Here is a 15,000-nt window from a genome sequence, read left to right on the forward strand (position 1 = left end):
CTAAATTAAATTAATTCACATGTGAACAATTTTCATTTATTTTCTATATTCTGGGCGAAAGAGATGAGAACACGGGAACAATCGATAAATGGTTATTAGAATGAAATCTTAAATTCCACACTCTGTGTCCTTCCTACCTTCCCTGACTATGTGGTACATTTTTGGTCTCCGCCCAGTCATGTGATATGGTTTGACGTCACAACTCCCCCCCCCCCCAATTCGGAAGGCTAGGACGGTGCCCCTTACAGAGGACTTTGTAGCGTGGAATTTAATGAACCATAATGTCCTTGGTTCAACTTCGCCGGTGGCAGGATTCGAACCACCACCACCCTCGACCTTCGGCGCAAGTAACGACGCCCTAACCCGATCACCCAGCGAGCTCTCCTATAGAATGGATATTAATTCACTGGTATCAGTACAGAGGAGAATGACCAAAATGATACAAAGTCTTAGAAATTTACCTTCCGGAGAGCTTAGACTCCTTAACTACTCTCTGGAAAGACGAAGAGTGCGGGGGTGATCAAATAGAGGTACTGAAATGGGTTAAGGGCTTTAACAATGGCGATGTAGGCAAGGTCATCATATTAAGACAAGGGCATGAATCGTAGTAATGGGTTTTAAATTGGACAAAATTAGGTTGAAGAAGGAAATAGGTAAGAACTAGTTTACCAAAATAGTGGTTAGCGAATGAAATAGACTCAGTAACAATGTAGTAAGGAGCACTGAAGCAATTGGTTGATTTTATAGAAGATTAGACGATATTATGGATAGTGCTGAAATGTGGTATGAGACATAGAACTCCCTAGTGTAGGCCATATGGCCTCTTGCATTCTCTTCCATTCTTATATTCGTATGAAAATTAAAATAGAAACTGAGAAAAAATCGATTATTTAAAAAATAGAAATGTGTATATTATTCAATTCTCAATTAAATATGTCTGTTTTCCCTTTTTCCTCTCGGCTGATGCCGATTCGAGTTCGATTCTCACTCTGTACGACTTCAAAGAACGAAATTCCCTTTGTAACGATAGTCTTTTGTTTGGGGAAAGGAATCTAATCACAAATGTCATGATGTAATGAAAACGCCATTAATTAACCAGGGCATCTGATTCCCCCTTTGACGTTGGTCAGCTTCAGATATGGGATCTGTTTTTGAGTCTATAGAATGTTATAGATGTGTTATAGACGTGTTAGGGTGTGGGGAAGAAGAGCAAGGTGGGCTGGACACTGTGTCCGATTGGAAACAGACAGACTACTTAGATAAGTGACCTAAGGTGGAGTACAGGGTAGACGGCTACTAGGGAGGCCCAGGTACAGATGAGTGGATGGAGTAAGGATGTTAAACAAGTGATCCCACGATTGGATTGGACAGAATTGACACAGGATAGAGCCATCTGGAGAGGTATAGTTCAAGCGGTGATGGACAATCAAGCCTAACAGCCACTAGAGAGAAGTACGTGTTCTGGGAGACTTCAATACCCGGAGAGCTAAACAAACTGGAATGTCTTCCTCCCAAAACATTATCAAGGATCTTTTGTCAGCAATAACCAGCGCTTCTGTCCTTGGCGATGACGTCACACCGAAGAGGTGTAGTAAAGGAGAGCTTTAAGGAAAATGGCGGGGCAGTAGAATTTAAAAGTGATCAGAATTCCTTTTTTAAGTGGAAACTAGTCTCTAATCCTAAAGGAATGCTACGTGACCTTGAACCGTAGGGGTGTATATAAAGCGCTAGCAGGAGAGAAGATGGAACAGAAGCACAGAGGTGATAAATGGATGAAAGTAGACGAAAGAAAGAATGATGTAAAGAGGAAATAAAAGGCAAAACCAGATAATGAACAAAGTAAAGATGACGCAAAAAAGGAACAAGGTGAAAAAGTGGAGGAAGAAAAGAAATGAAAGAAGATGAGAGAATGAATGAGAAACGAGGCTCAAGAATAAAAAGAAAACAATGAAATAGAATAAAATGGCGTAAACGGAAATTTAAGTAAAGAGGAAGAAGGGGAAGGAAGAGGCGATGATAATATAAGGAGGAGAGTGACGGAAGGAGGAAGAGATTCTTGAGCGAAGTAATGGAAAATGGAAACAAAATCTGAATGGAAGAAAAGGGAATGGATATAAGAGTATCTGACAAAGGATCTAGAACAAGTCTGGAGGGGTGAAAGGGTCCTAGTAATTAATAGCTCATTTGTATGTTTAATTGTTAATATTGTTCTTCTGCAATCTTACTCTGACTTGGATCAGACTATATGCACCATTCTTTGTACTCTCTTTCATATTTCCACATGGTACCAACTCCATCACACACATATACACACACACACTCAAGGACGCACACACACACACACACACACACACACACACACACACACACACACACACACACACACACACACACACACACACACACACACACACACACACACACACACACACACACACACACACACACACACACACACACACACACAGTCGCGTGCACACCGTCCTATGAGGGTAGTATTTCTCTGCAGGCGGCCATCCAGCCATCCCATTTTCTCCATCAAATCAAAGAAAATGGGGGGTCATCCCGGTTACTGATATCCAGGCGAAGCAGGCAATTTTGGCTGATTTGTGTGCCCAGTGCCAGGCACAGGGTGCCTCAAGCTGCCAAAGGAAGGAGAGGAGAAGGAAGTGAGGAGTGTCACAGATTCGCCATAATATCTGAAGAAGTCTTTCGCTCCGTTAAATCGTTGAAGGACCAAGTTGCCTTTGGCTCGGGGTTGTTGTTGTTGTCGTTCCCTAGACTGTCTGTCCGAGCAGTCCCGTCTCCCCAAGGAATGCCACAGCCGAAACTGGGTTTTCCCACAAATCCTTTATAGAGTGTATGTTGTGTTGTTTGCCTGCATGATTGTGTATAATGCAGTCTTCCATTATGTATTGTATGGTATGGGGTGAAGTGTTACATCCTGGGCAGCTGTTCACAATGCGGTCATCCAGCCTCTTCTGGTAGCTTAGAAGTGCTGGGTGATGGCCGCAGCGCAGTCTGGCCAGGTGGACTCTGTCTAGGTACAGATGAGTGGATGGAATAAGGACGTTAAACGAGTGATACCACGATTGGGCTGGACAGGATTGGCACAGGATAAAGCCATCTGGCTCGGGGTTGGTTGCTTGAGATGGAGGATCGCTTTGCAGGACTTGTTCCTTTTTTTGGCACCTCTCTTCCTGTATTCTTCTTATTTGGTACATATATTGATTCTGAACGAAGTAGGCATAGTATCCTCTCTATTTTTTTCTTACATATTCTTATATTTTATTGTTGTTATTACTATTGCCATTATTGTTATTAATATTTATTATTATTAATATCATTAGCATTATTATTATAATGACTACTATTATTATTATTGTCATTATTGTCATTATTATTACTATTATTATTATTAATATTATTAATATTATTATTATTATTATCATTATTATTATTATTATTATTATTATTATTATTATTATTATTATTATTATTATTATTATTATTATATTTTTTCTGTTGTTTTTATTCTTATTATCATTATTCTTTTTACTGGTATTCTCTTTATACAAGACTTGAATCATAAGCAAATGGATAAGCATTAAGGGGATAATAATAATAATGATTGTTGCCTTGATTTTCATGGTCAGGGAACCCACAGCCCCACAGTGACTGGCAACGGTCCTCGAGTTCTTTCTCTTCGACTTGATCAGTCACCGGCTACCCGTTCTCCTTGTGTGAATAGATAGAGGGAATACAGTTAAATTTGATAGAGATCCTAAAGTATGAGCACCGAGTGTCAGCCCCTCTGGGTTGCGTCTCTGTGAAGATGGCGGGGGTGACGAGTTTTAAAGGCGGGGCAGATGATTCCACCCGACGTCTGTCTCACAGGATAGATATACATTATGTGCGTTAACTATCGCGTAGGATAATGGTCTCTTTGCTAAGAGTGATTAGAACATAAAATCCCCTGTCAATTCTGTTAACTTTAAGTGATGTTTTGATTCACCAGGATCGTAATTATTTTTATTAATCGGCGTGACAAAAGAACACTATCCGCTAATATTACTACCAACTTTCAGTACTATTTCCTTTTTTTATTAATAGTTATTTGTGATAATTCTATTTTTTCGCTTTGGTACTATCACGGTTTTTGATCCGTCTAAAAGGTGTTCATCGATCATAGAAACGGTTTTGCACACGTGAACGAAATATTTTGCATATGTGGACGAAAGATTATGGTAAAACATAGGCATCACTTTAACAGACTACATCCGAATTTTTCTGCACGATTGTACGTCTATTATTGCAAAACGCTGGCAGGGAAGGAGATCATCTGATTGGCCGAGACGTTTTTAAGATACTTGACGTGTTTCCCGACCACCCTAAGTGAAGAATAGCTTTTATATTTTAAAAAAGATTGGGTCTCTTCTGGTTTCAAAAAAGAAAAAAAAATGAAGTCCTGAACTTCCATCCTAAGTGAGGAATAGCTTTTACATTTTGAAAAATTTGCGAATTTCTTCTTGTTTCACAAAGAACTAGAAATGCTGAACTTCCACCCGAAGTAAGGAATAACTTTTACATTTTGAAAAACTTGCGAATCTCTTCTTGTTTCGCAAAGAAAGTGAAATGCTGAACGTCAAATAGTAAGGGAGTTTCTCCTTAGATGAATAAAATCGAATGACGGCGGTGTGGATAGAAGCGCAAGGACAAAGTTCTCTCTGAACGGGTTAATATGTTAACATATGAACACTTGTTAGAAAGGTCTGCCTAGTGATGGACCGTAAAGGTCAGAATTCTCCCAAAAGTAATTGGGTAATGGACCTAATTGTCCCTGGATGATCTTGAGGCCACCTAAGTTCTTGTAGCTTTTCAAGGTTTGAAAAAAATAAAAATCATATGTACATATATATATATGTGTGTGTGTGTATATGTATATATATGTATATATATATATATGTATATATATATATATATATATATATATATATATATATGTATATACTTTTTTTACAAGCAACGGGCTGCGCCCGACCCCGTTACGCGAGGGCTCGGCCCTTCGGGCGAGCTCGCTTCGTTCGCAGCCATTCAGTCATCTCCATTGCCCTGACGCACGCCACCACTCTCGACCTACCAGTCTTCTCCATTGCTGTGACGTCACACTCGGCTAATCAGTCGTCTCCTTTCCCGTGACGTCACCACTCTCAACCAATCAGGGGCCGGAGGGGACGTGTCCTCTTGAGGGATTTCCGGCGGAAACAAGCATATATGACTTTTTCTTTTCTTTTTTTAATAGAAGTCAAATACGATCACAAAATCACCCCCCAGAACCTTTATTTCCTCGGTGCCCAAAGGTGGGAATGACCATAGAGTACCCAGTGAGAGACAAGATGAAAAACAAATCCTTTATAACACCGAAAGAATTAATCTAATTTTCGAGATTTTTAGCACTGGAAGCTCTCAACTGAATAAAATCAACTGGCGGAAGTCAACACACATCACATAAGATCCCTCAGGGAATCCCAAAAAACTCACCCAGGGGTATCTAGATGGCTGAACTTTAACGCTGGTTAGCAGCAAAGAAACTGGTTTCTCTCCTACTTATGTAGTACTGTTATAGATTGCTTGTGACCTTAAAAATTCTGCTTGATAAAGTCATTGTAATTGAAAATATTTCATAATATCCATCACAGTATCAGTGTATAATGAATTAGTTTTTGAAATATTACCGTTCTATATTCGACGTCGAATGACCTTTTATACGGATATGGTATGGTATTAAGCTGCAAAACATCCTATTCTTTTTATCCGCCACGATTAAGGCCGACATTAACTAATCCTTCGTGACAGCTGTCGACGTGAAGAAATTATATCAAACTTGACAGCGGCAACTGTTTGATTAACTTCCAGAATCACTCAAAAACCCTGACCTCGATTTTAAATTCCACAGCGCGTATGTAATCTACAGATCTGTTGTATTAACGGGAATTCATTTAGAGAAATGTTTTCTTTTGCAAAAGGATTAATTTCCTAGAGAGAGGAAGTTCGTGTTTTCTTACATATCCTATGAACAGGGCTTAGAGAGGAAATATATATATGTAATTAAGGTCTATGTTTTCTAACACATCCTATGAACAGGACATAGAAGAGAATATGTATATATGTAATGAAGGTCTATATATATACATATTCTATGAACAAGACTTTAGAGTAAATCTGTATACATGTAATGATTTGCATGATTATGTTCTTCGGTAACATTTGGTGTAGGTGTTGGTATTTCATAACAAATAACCAGCGCTTCTATTATTGTAGACATTATCTAGGTGAAGTGATAGAGATGTTACAAAGGATTACAAAAACGGAACATGCCGACAGGAGACCTTTTGGTCCATATCTAGGTCGGACGCGGAAAAAATCATAATGATAATAAATAAATGAATAAGTAAAAATTATAATAATGTAAATGATAAATAAAATACCCAAATAAATGCATAGGCATAGTTAGATGATAAACAAGCAGGTAAATAATAAATAATAAATTGTAGGTTGACAAATAAAGAATAGTCATGGTATCATAGTATCCTTGTCTCTAGGCCATTGGTAACCACGCGTTGTACCAGATGGTAGAACATATTCTAGGATACTTACAAACCATACTGCCATGGTATCTTGGTATCTTTGTCTCTTGTCCATTGGTAACTACGCGTTGTACCAAATGGTAACATATTTCAGGATGTCTTCAAACTATACTCTCATGGTATCATGGTAATCATGGTATCATGGTATCCTTGTCTTTTGTCCACTGAAAACTACGTGTTGTACCAGATGGTAACATTCCATGATGTCTTCAAACTATACTGTCATTGTATCATGGTATCCTTGTCTCTTGTGCACTGGTAACCACGCGTTGTACCAGGTACATTCCAGGATAACTTTAAAATGTACCATAATGGAATCTTGGTATCCGTCCACTGATAACTACGCGTTGTACCAGATGGTAACATATTCCAGGATATCTACAAATTATACTGAACATCGATTCTTGAAGATAGAAACGGTCTATAAATTATAGTATACATGTGTTATACGTACCTTCCTAACGGATAGTGTTAGGTGTCTATAATAGAAAAGGTTCCACCCTACAGACATTACCCAAACTCGACAACCTGGACACTCATAACGGATGTCCTTTTACCATTTGATTCTGGCTAACGACAGATTTTATTCACTTGAGGGTCATACACGAGATCGTCTAGGCTTAGCCAGAATCAAGCCAGCAAAGAGAGCCATCGGTGGATGGGGTTGCCCCTGTGTAAGAGAACATAGACCAACTGACTATAATACGTCTCTATTCACACTAGCGGTTTGAACCGCGCGGAAACCGCTGCGGTACAGCGTAGTCAAGGAAAATATGCGCAGTTGTGTGTAGACGCCCCCCATTGACTTGCGTTGTCATTAAACCGTCACGATTGAAACCGCTAGTGTGAACAGGGCCTAATACGTGTATGTATTAGTATAGCCAGGATACACGACACAATACATAAACAACTAGCTATCGAGAGGGGCCACGGCTAACTGAATAGAACACCCTGGCGGTAGCCAGAATAGAGGGAAACGTGCCATATTTTACTTATTACTTATTTTTTATTTTTGTTATCTATTCATTAATCATTTATTATGGATTACTGTTATTTGGTAATCATCTATCATCATCTACTTTATTTATAAATTTATTTCATTTTCTTTTTTTTTTCTTTTTTCTGCATACGACCTAGTTATGGACCAAAAGGTCTCCCGTCAATATGCTCTTCCTTTGTAATCCTTTGTAAGTTATTAAAGGGATACAGAAGAATGGTACCGTTCGGTTTTTAGTCTTCCAAGTAATGCGTTAATTATCTACAAATGGATGATACGCTACAGGATTGTATCAGTTTTGTAGACTTAATCTACGCTTATGTAAAGATACTTTTTTGAACAATAATGTTCTTGGTACTGACTTTGTTTTTTTTATTTTACCTTTTTTTTTTAATCTATTTATTTATTTAGTTTTTAGTTTTGTAGACTTAATCTATGCTTATGTAAAGATACTTGTTTGAACAATAACGTTCTTGGTACTGACTTTATTTTATTTTATTTTATTTTTTTACCTTTTTTTTCTATTTTTGATTATATCTTTTAATTTTCTTAATGAATAATTGTAGAAAGGGAGCTAAATCACTTAATTATTTGGATATTTGGTTACTTATTCATTTCTAAATTATCTGTAAGTGCATGTTCATATATTTTATATTTCATTCATTAAAATAATTGTATAAGCATATTATTTACTAATTGATTTATTTGTTTATTCACTTATTCATTCACTTCTTTATTAATTCATTATTCTATCTACCTGTCTTATATATCTATATCATCTGTCTTATCAATCTATTTTATCTATCCTATCTATATATCTGTCATCTATCTACACTATCAATCTGTCCATCCATCTATCTTACCTATCTTATCTCTATATCAACGTACCTGGTTACCTATCTGTCAATCTATCTACGTATCTAATCTATTTTTTGCCTACTCGATACAGTTACCATTCGGAGACACCTTAACTACTCCCACTAACCCTTCTCCTCTCTCCTGACGCAGATGGTGGATGGAAGCCAATGGCAAACGAACTCCGCTGGACCCTGCTGCCATGTCCAGCCGCGGGGTCGGCGGCAGCGGCGGCGGCAGCGGCGGCGTAGGGAACAGTGGTGGCAGCGGTGGGACCGGTACAGGAGGTTTGCAGGACAAGGGCGTACTAGTGATCCAGCCCTTCCATTCCCATGTCCGTCAGGCTCGAACCATCATATGCGAGGCGATCAATCCTGTGGGAAGAGCATCGATGGAGGTAAGTTATCGTGCGTGTTTAATTAACTTAACTCTGTCGTGTGGGATTATGGTTGCGAAGTCCCGTCCTTCTGCTCGTTCGTGTGCGGTGTGTGTGTCTCCACATGTGAGGTGCCATGGTATTTGATCACGTGTTGGATTCGTGATCGACAACTATAATCCCTCCGAATGAGAGCTGAGAGCTTGTATGTAGCCCGATCTATGGGTAATGGTGTGACCTCACACACACATACACACAGACACACACACGCGCACACACACACACACACACACACACACACACACACACACACACACACACACACACACACACACACACACACACACACACACATATATATATATATATATATATTTATATATATATACATATATATTTATATATATATACATACATAACTCCTTGCCCACCAGGGCTTGGGTGCCGGCTTGCTATGTTGTCATACTTTTCATCCCCGAGCAGAGACTCTACCTCAGATCGATGAATTAGTGCTCGGGCGCGGTACCATTGTAGCAGCAATCCTATATATGTGTGTGTGTGTGTGTGTGTGTGTGTGTGTGTGTGTGTACGCGTGGCTATGGTGAGCGTGGACTGTACACAGAAGCAACTAACACCCTTTGATTAAATCCTGATAATTGTATGTTTACCTGGAACAGATCCTTTTCTTCGTTCAATCCCTCTCCCTACATCAGTGAAGTTGTCGGAAAAAAAAACCCTTATGGCTGATAAACCCGGATAATGGTTGAGGTGACTCCGCGAACCATGTAAGGGAGGAAAATACAGGAGAAATGTAGAATAAATCAGATTCTATTCGGTTCTGACGTTCTTCGTGCATCAAGAGAATGATACGGGAGGTTATGTATAATACTCGTTCATATTGAGAGGTGTGTGATAACACAACGTAGACGTGTAGCAGGGACCCGCTATCTATCTGTATACCAAAAGCTTTTTCCCCCTTATAAGGGAGGTAGCCGAGTCAAAGGGATATGCCCACTTCCACCCATTCCTCTCCCGTCCACCACCCTTTCCCCCTACCCCCCTTCTCATCTTAGCTCCTTATGGATGACGGGTCATACCTGCAGGTAGCGCCAGGAATAAAGCTAACAGAGCATTAGGTTTCATTGCTAGGACGGTAACGAATAAAAGTGCAGAGGTAATTATTAAACTCTTATCTAGCGATAGTTAGACCCATCCTTGACTATGCGGTACAGTTTTGGATTCCGTCCTACAGAATGGACATCAATTTACTTGAATCAGTACAGAGAAGAATGACCATAATGATACATGGACTCAGAAATTTGCCTTACGAAGAGAGGCTCAGGCACCTTAACTTACACTCTCTGGAAAGACGCAGAGTGCGGGGTGATCTAATAGAGATATTCAAGTGGATCAAAGGCTTTAACAGGGGTGATGCAAGCAAGGTCATCATATTAAAACAACAGGGCAGAACTCGCAGTAATGGTTATAAACTTGGCAAATTTAGATTTAAGAAGGAAATAGGCAAGTATTGGTTTACTAATAGGGTGGTCGATGACTGGGATAAACTAAGAAACCATGTAGTAAGTGCTGAAACTATCAGTTGTTTTAAGAAACGATTAGACAACTTTATGGACGGGGATGACAGGTGGGGATGAATTCGGAGCTGCCTAGTGTAGGCCTTATGGTCTCTTGCAGTCTCCTTCGTTCTTATGTTCTTATGTTCTTATCCTTCCCACTGCCCTGGGTCGGAAGCAATGTAGCAAGGCACAGTACATCCACAGTAAGGTATATACTAAAGAAGAAAAAAGTAATCGGAGATGATTTTTTTTCTTCTATATTTTCAGTTCTTTAAGAAAAAAATTAATTCCTTGCGATGGACTACATGAAAGAACTGTATTAGAACTGAAATAGGAAGTACGCGGATGGGCTATAATAAACTAACTTTCTTGACGAACAAGACTGATAAGATTATCAGGATGAAAAGACGATAAACTTGATTGGGAACTGGAGTAAGAAGTTACTAAACTTCTTCTGCCGGTCCGAAGATTTTTTTTTCTTCTTTTTCCACCATCAAATTGAAAACACACTGATAGATACGTAGGCTTAGGGACTATAAGACTCTCTTGTCTCTATAGTTAATTTGTGAGTCCGTATGAAAGCTAATTATATACTTGAGCATATTGCGACTGGGAACTGGCTATTTCCATCACTAGCGGTTCTATCCAGGGCTATACCCTCTTCCTCACTGTCGCTGCTACAGTGGTCACTGCAGTCACTGCCATCAGTGTCCTCACATTCATTGTTTACCCAAAAACTCGAATTCCGTGATTTCAGTCTACGACAGTAAGGACAATATTCTTGATATACCTGAACATTTGAAATGCATTTGACATTATTCCGCTCAAGAGATATATTGATAAACTCATATCTGCAAGTTATCATAGATTGCGTTCGAATAGTCGGTGCTTCTAGTTAGATGTTAAGAGTGGAGTTCCACAAGGATCCCTTCACGATCCAGTTCATGATGTAAACAAATAATCGACATCAAAGAGTTGAAATTTAGTATATGTGAGTCTACTGCTCATACAAGACTATACGAAATAGCAAACTATTATTTAGGGCAGTGGAAAAGAAAATATAGAAGATATACTATAGCTGCCTGGATAGTTTAAAGTCATTCTTGGAGGAAGACATAACATTAAGTGTAATTACAAGTTTTTCGAAAATACAAGTACGGAAAAATCGAAGGGTCTTTGTAATGATAGTAAAGTGGTTGACATATTTCTTAATCAAGTATAGTGTCCTCCAGCCTTGGCTATGGGCGTGAAAGATCCATTACTGGTTTGCTTTTCCTTTGTATTTCTTGCCTTCCATTACCTTTCCGTCCCGATCACATACTCTCCCCTCCACACCCCTCTCGTTCCCTTTCACCTCCATCTCCATGTGAACTCCCACCTCCACCTCCACCTACACTACTACGTCCACCTCCATCTGCACTACCTCCACCTCCATCTACACTACAACGTCCACCTCCATCTGTACTACCTCCACCTCCATCTACACTACCGCGTCCACCTCCATCTGTACTACCTCCACCACCTCCATCTACACTACCACGTCCACCTCCATTACCACCACCTCCACCTCCATATCCATCACTCCCAGGTCCACCTCTATCACCACCACCACCACCTTTACCTGAGGGCAACCTGACAAGCTTCACAATATCGGCCGCAACCTGAGCACCATCGCGGCAGGCGGTTGCGGCCGTGGGAGGCGGTTGCGGTCGCGGGAGGCGGTTGCGGCGAGCGGCGTTTTTGGAGTGTCCTCCATCATGGGCGCCGATTTAATCCTTTTAAGATCACGCCCGTTCATCAATCTCGGTCAGCGCGAGTGGCGCAGCGCCCAGCGGGCGATTCCCCCCCCCCCGATCCCCTTCGCCCTTCCACTCCACACTCCTCCTCTTCTCCCCTCCTCTCCCCTCCTCTCCCCTCGCTCTTCCTTCTCCACACCCCTCCTCTCCCCTCCTCTCTCCTCTCCCCTTCTCTCCCCTCCTTTCCCCTCCTCTTCCGTCTCTCTTCCTCCCCCACACCCCTCCTCTCTCCTCTCCCCTCGCTCTTCCTTCTCCACACGCCTCCTCTCCCCTCCTCTCCCCTACCTCTTCCTTCTCTACACCCCTCCTCTTCCCTCCTCTTCCCTCCTCTTCCCTTTTCTTCCCTTCTCTCCCCTCCTCTCCCCCTCGCCCTTCCAATCTTATCTCCTCCTCTCCCCTCTTTTCCCCTCTCTCTTCTCCACACCTCTATTCTCTCCTTTCCCCTCCTCTCCCCTCGCTCCTTCTCCAAACCTCTCCTCTCCCCTCCTCTCTCCTACTCTCCCTTCCTCTCCCTTCGCTCTTCCTTCTCCACACCTCTCCTCTTTCCTCCTCTCCCCTCGCTCTTCCTTCTCCACACCCCTCTTCTCTCCTCCTCTCCTCTCCTCTGACCCTCCTCTCCCCTCCTCTCCCCTCCTCTGACCTTCCTCTTCCCTCGCTCTTCCTTCTCCACACCCCTCCTCTCTCCTCTCCTCTCCCATCCTCTCCCCTCCCCCTTCCACTCCACAGCCCCCCTCTCCCCTCCTCTCCCTTTATCTCCCCTCATTCTTCCTTCTCCACACCCCTCTTCTCTCCTCCTTCCCCCTCCTCTCCCCTCCTCTCCCTTTCCATCCACAACTTCGCTTTGTATTTACAATATATAAATGTATATTTATTTCAGATCTTTATGGATACGTAGATTTGTATATGTATACGTATATAAAAATAGATACTTCAGACATTGTATATAATCAAAAGGAAATCTGCGTGCATACAAAAGTGCAGATGCACACACACGCACACACACACACACACACACACACACACACACACACACACACACACACACACACACACACACACACACACACACACACACACACACACACACACACACACACACACACACACACACACACAGATACACACACACACAGATACACACACACACACACACACACACACACACACACACACACACACACACACACACACAGATACACACACGCACACACACACACACACACACACACACACACACACAGATACACACACACACAGATACACACACACACACACACACACACACACACACACACACACAGAGATACACACACACACACACACACACACACACACACACACACACACACACACACACACACACACACACACACACACACACACACACACACACACACACACACACACACACACACACAGATACACACACACACACACACACACACACACACACACACACACACACACAGATACACACACGCACACTCACACACACAGATACACATACGCACACCTATCTCTACCTTACATTTACCCTTGTTTCCTTTTCCTCCTCCTCCTCGTATTCCTCCTTGTCCTCCTCCTCCTCCTCCTCCTCCTCCTCCTCCACCTTCTTTTCCTCTTCCTCTTTCTCCTCTCTATGCCTTTACTCCTTTTCCTCCATTCCCTCGTCCTCCTCTGGCTTTTTCCATCACAGCTCGTTCCTTCCTTCGGGCTCGGAGGCAGCCAGCCACCTGCCTCATCACTCCGACGCCTGCAAATCTGCGTAATCACTCGACAACCGCTAAGCCGATCACCCTCCTCCTCCTCCTCCTCCTCCTCCTCCTCCTCCTCCTCCTCCTCCTCCTCCTCCTCCTCCTCCTCCTCCTCCTCCTCCTCCTCCTCCTCCTCCTCCTCCTCCTCCTCCTCCTCCTCCTCCTCCTCCTCCTCCTCCTCCTCCTCCTCCTCCTCCTCCTCCTCCTCCTCCTCCTCCTCCTCCTCCTCCTCTTCCCCCTCCTCCTCTTCCCCCTCCTCCTCCTCCTCCTCCTCCTCCTCCTCCTCCTCCTCCTCCCGCGCCAAGACTTCGATTTCTCGTGGCGCGGCAACCTGGAGGCGATTTCCGCTCGATTATCCGGACTTCATTACGCTCGATTTTCCGGACTCTTCACGGAGAGTGAGCGCCGATTTCGGCTCCAAGTGACTTAGGCGCAGTTTCGAGTAAGGACAAGTGTGTTAGGCACGTTGATTAGGAGTATGTCTCTCTCTCTCTCTCTCTCTCTCTCTCTCTCTCTCTCTCTCTCTCTCTCTCTCTCTCTCTCTCTCTCTCTCTCTCTCTCTCTCTCTCTCTCTCTCTCTCTCTCTCTCTCTCTCTCTCTTGGTATTTCTAAACTCCCCCTTCCTCCAGCTCCTCCTCCTTCTAGACCTTCTCCTCTTCCTCCTCCTCCTCCTTTTCCTTCTCCATCTCATCCACCCCTTCCTTCTCCTTTTATTCACTTTCCTCCTCCTCTTTCTAATCTTCTTCATCCTCTTTCTTTTCCTCCTCCTCTTCCACTTCCTCCTCTTCCAACCCTCTCCTGATCCTCCTGATCCTCTTCCTCCTTCTCCTCCTCCCTTTCCACTTCCTCCTCTTCCAACCTTCTCCTGGTCCTCCTGATCCTCTTCCTCCTCCTCCTCCTCTTTCTTCTTCTCATCTTCCTCCTTCACCTCTTCCTCCTCCTTCTCCTCTTCCTCCTCCATCTCCACTTCCTCCTCCTTCTCCTCTTTCTAACCTTCT

The 15,000-nt window shown here is 42.4% G+C and overlaps 1 protein-coding gene across 4 annotated transcripts in view; it reads left to right on the top strand.

Moving 5' to 3' along the window:
* Positions 1-15,000, top strand: part of LOC143039506 (cell adhesion molecule Dscam2-like) — a 1,807,148-nt gene that overhangs the window by 787,437 nt on the left and 1,004,711 nt on the right. For all 4 annotated transcript variants that reach the window (XM_076209640.1, XM_076209650.1, XM_076209658.1 and 1 more), the window contains exon 8: positions 8,653-8,896. In XM_076209640.1, coding sequence (XP_076065755.1) covers positions 8,653-8,896 — 244 coding nt within the window. The remainder of the gene's footprint in view (positions 1-8,652; positions 8,897-15,000) is intronic.

This window comes from Oratosquilla oratoria, chromosome 2 (assembly GCF_046742065.1).
Source record: "Oratosquilla oratoria isolate Oo_2021 chromosome 2, ASM4674206v1, whole genome shotgun sequence".
Classification (NCBI taxonomy): domain Eukaryota; kingdom Metazoa; phylum Arthropoda; class Malacostraca; order Stomatopoda; family Squillidae; genus Oratosquilla; species Oratosquilla oratoria.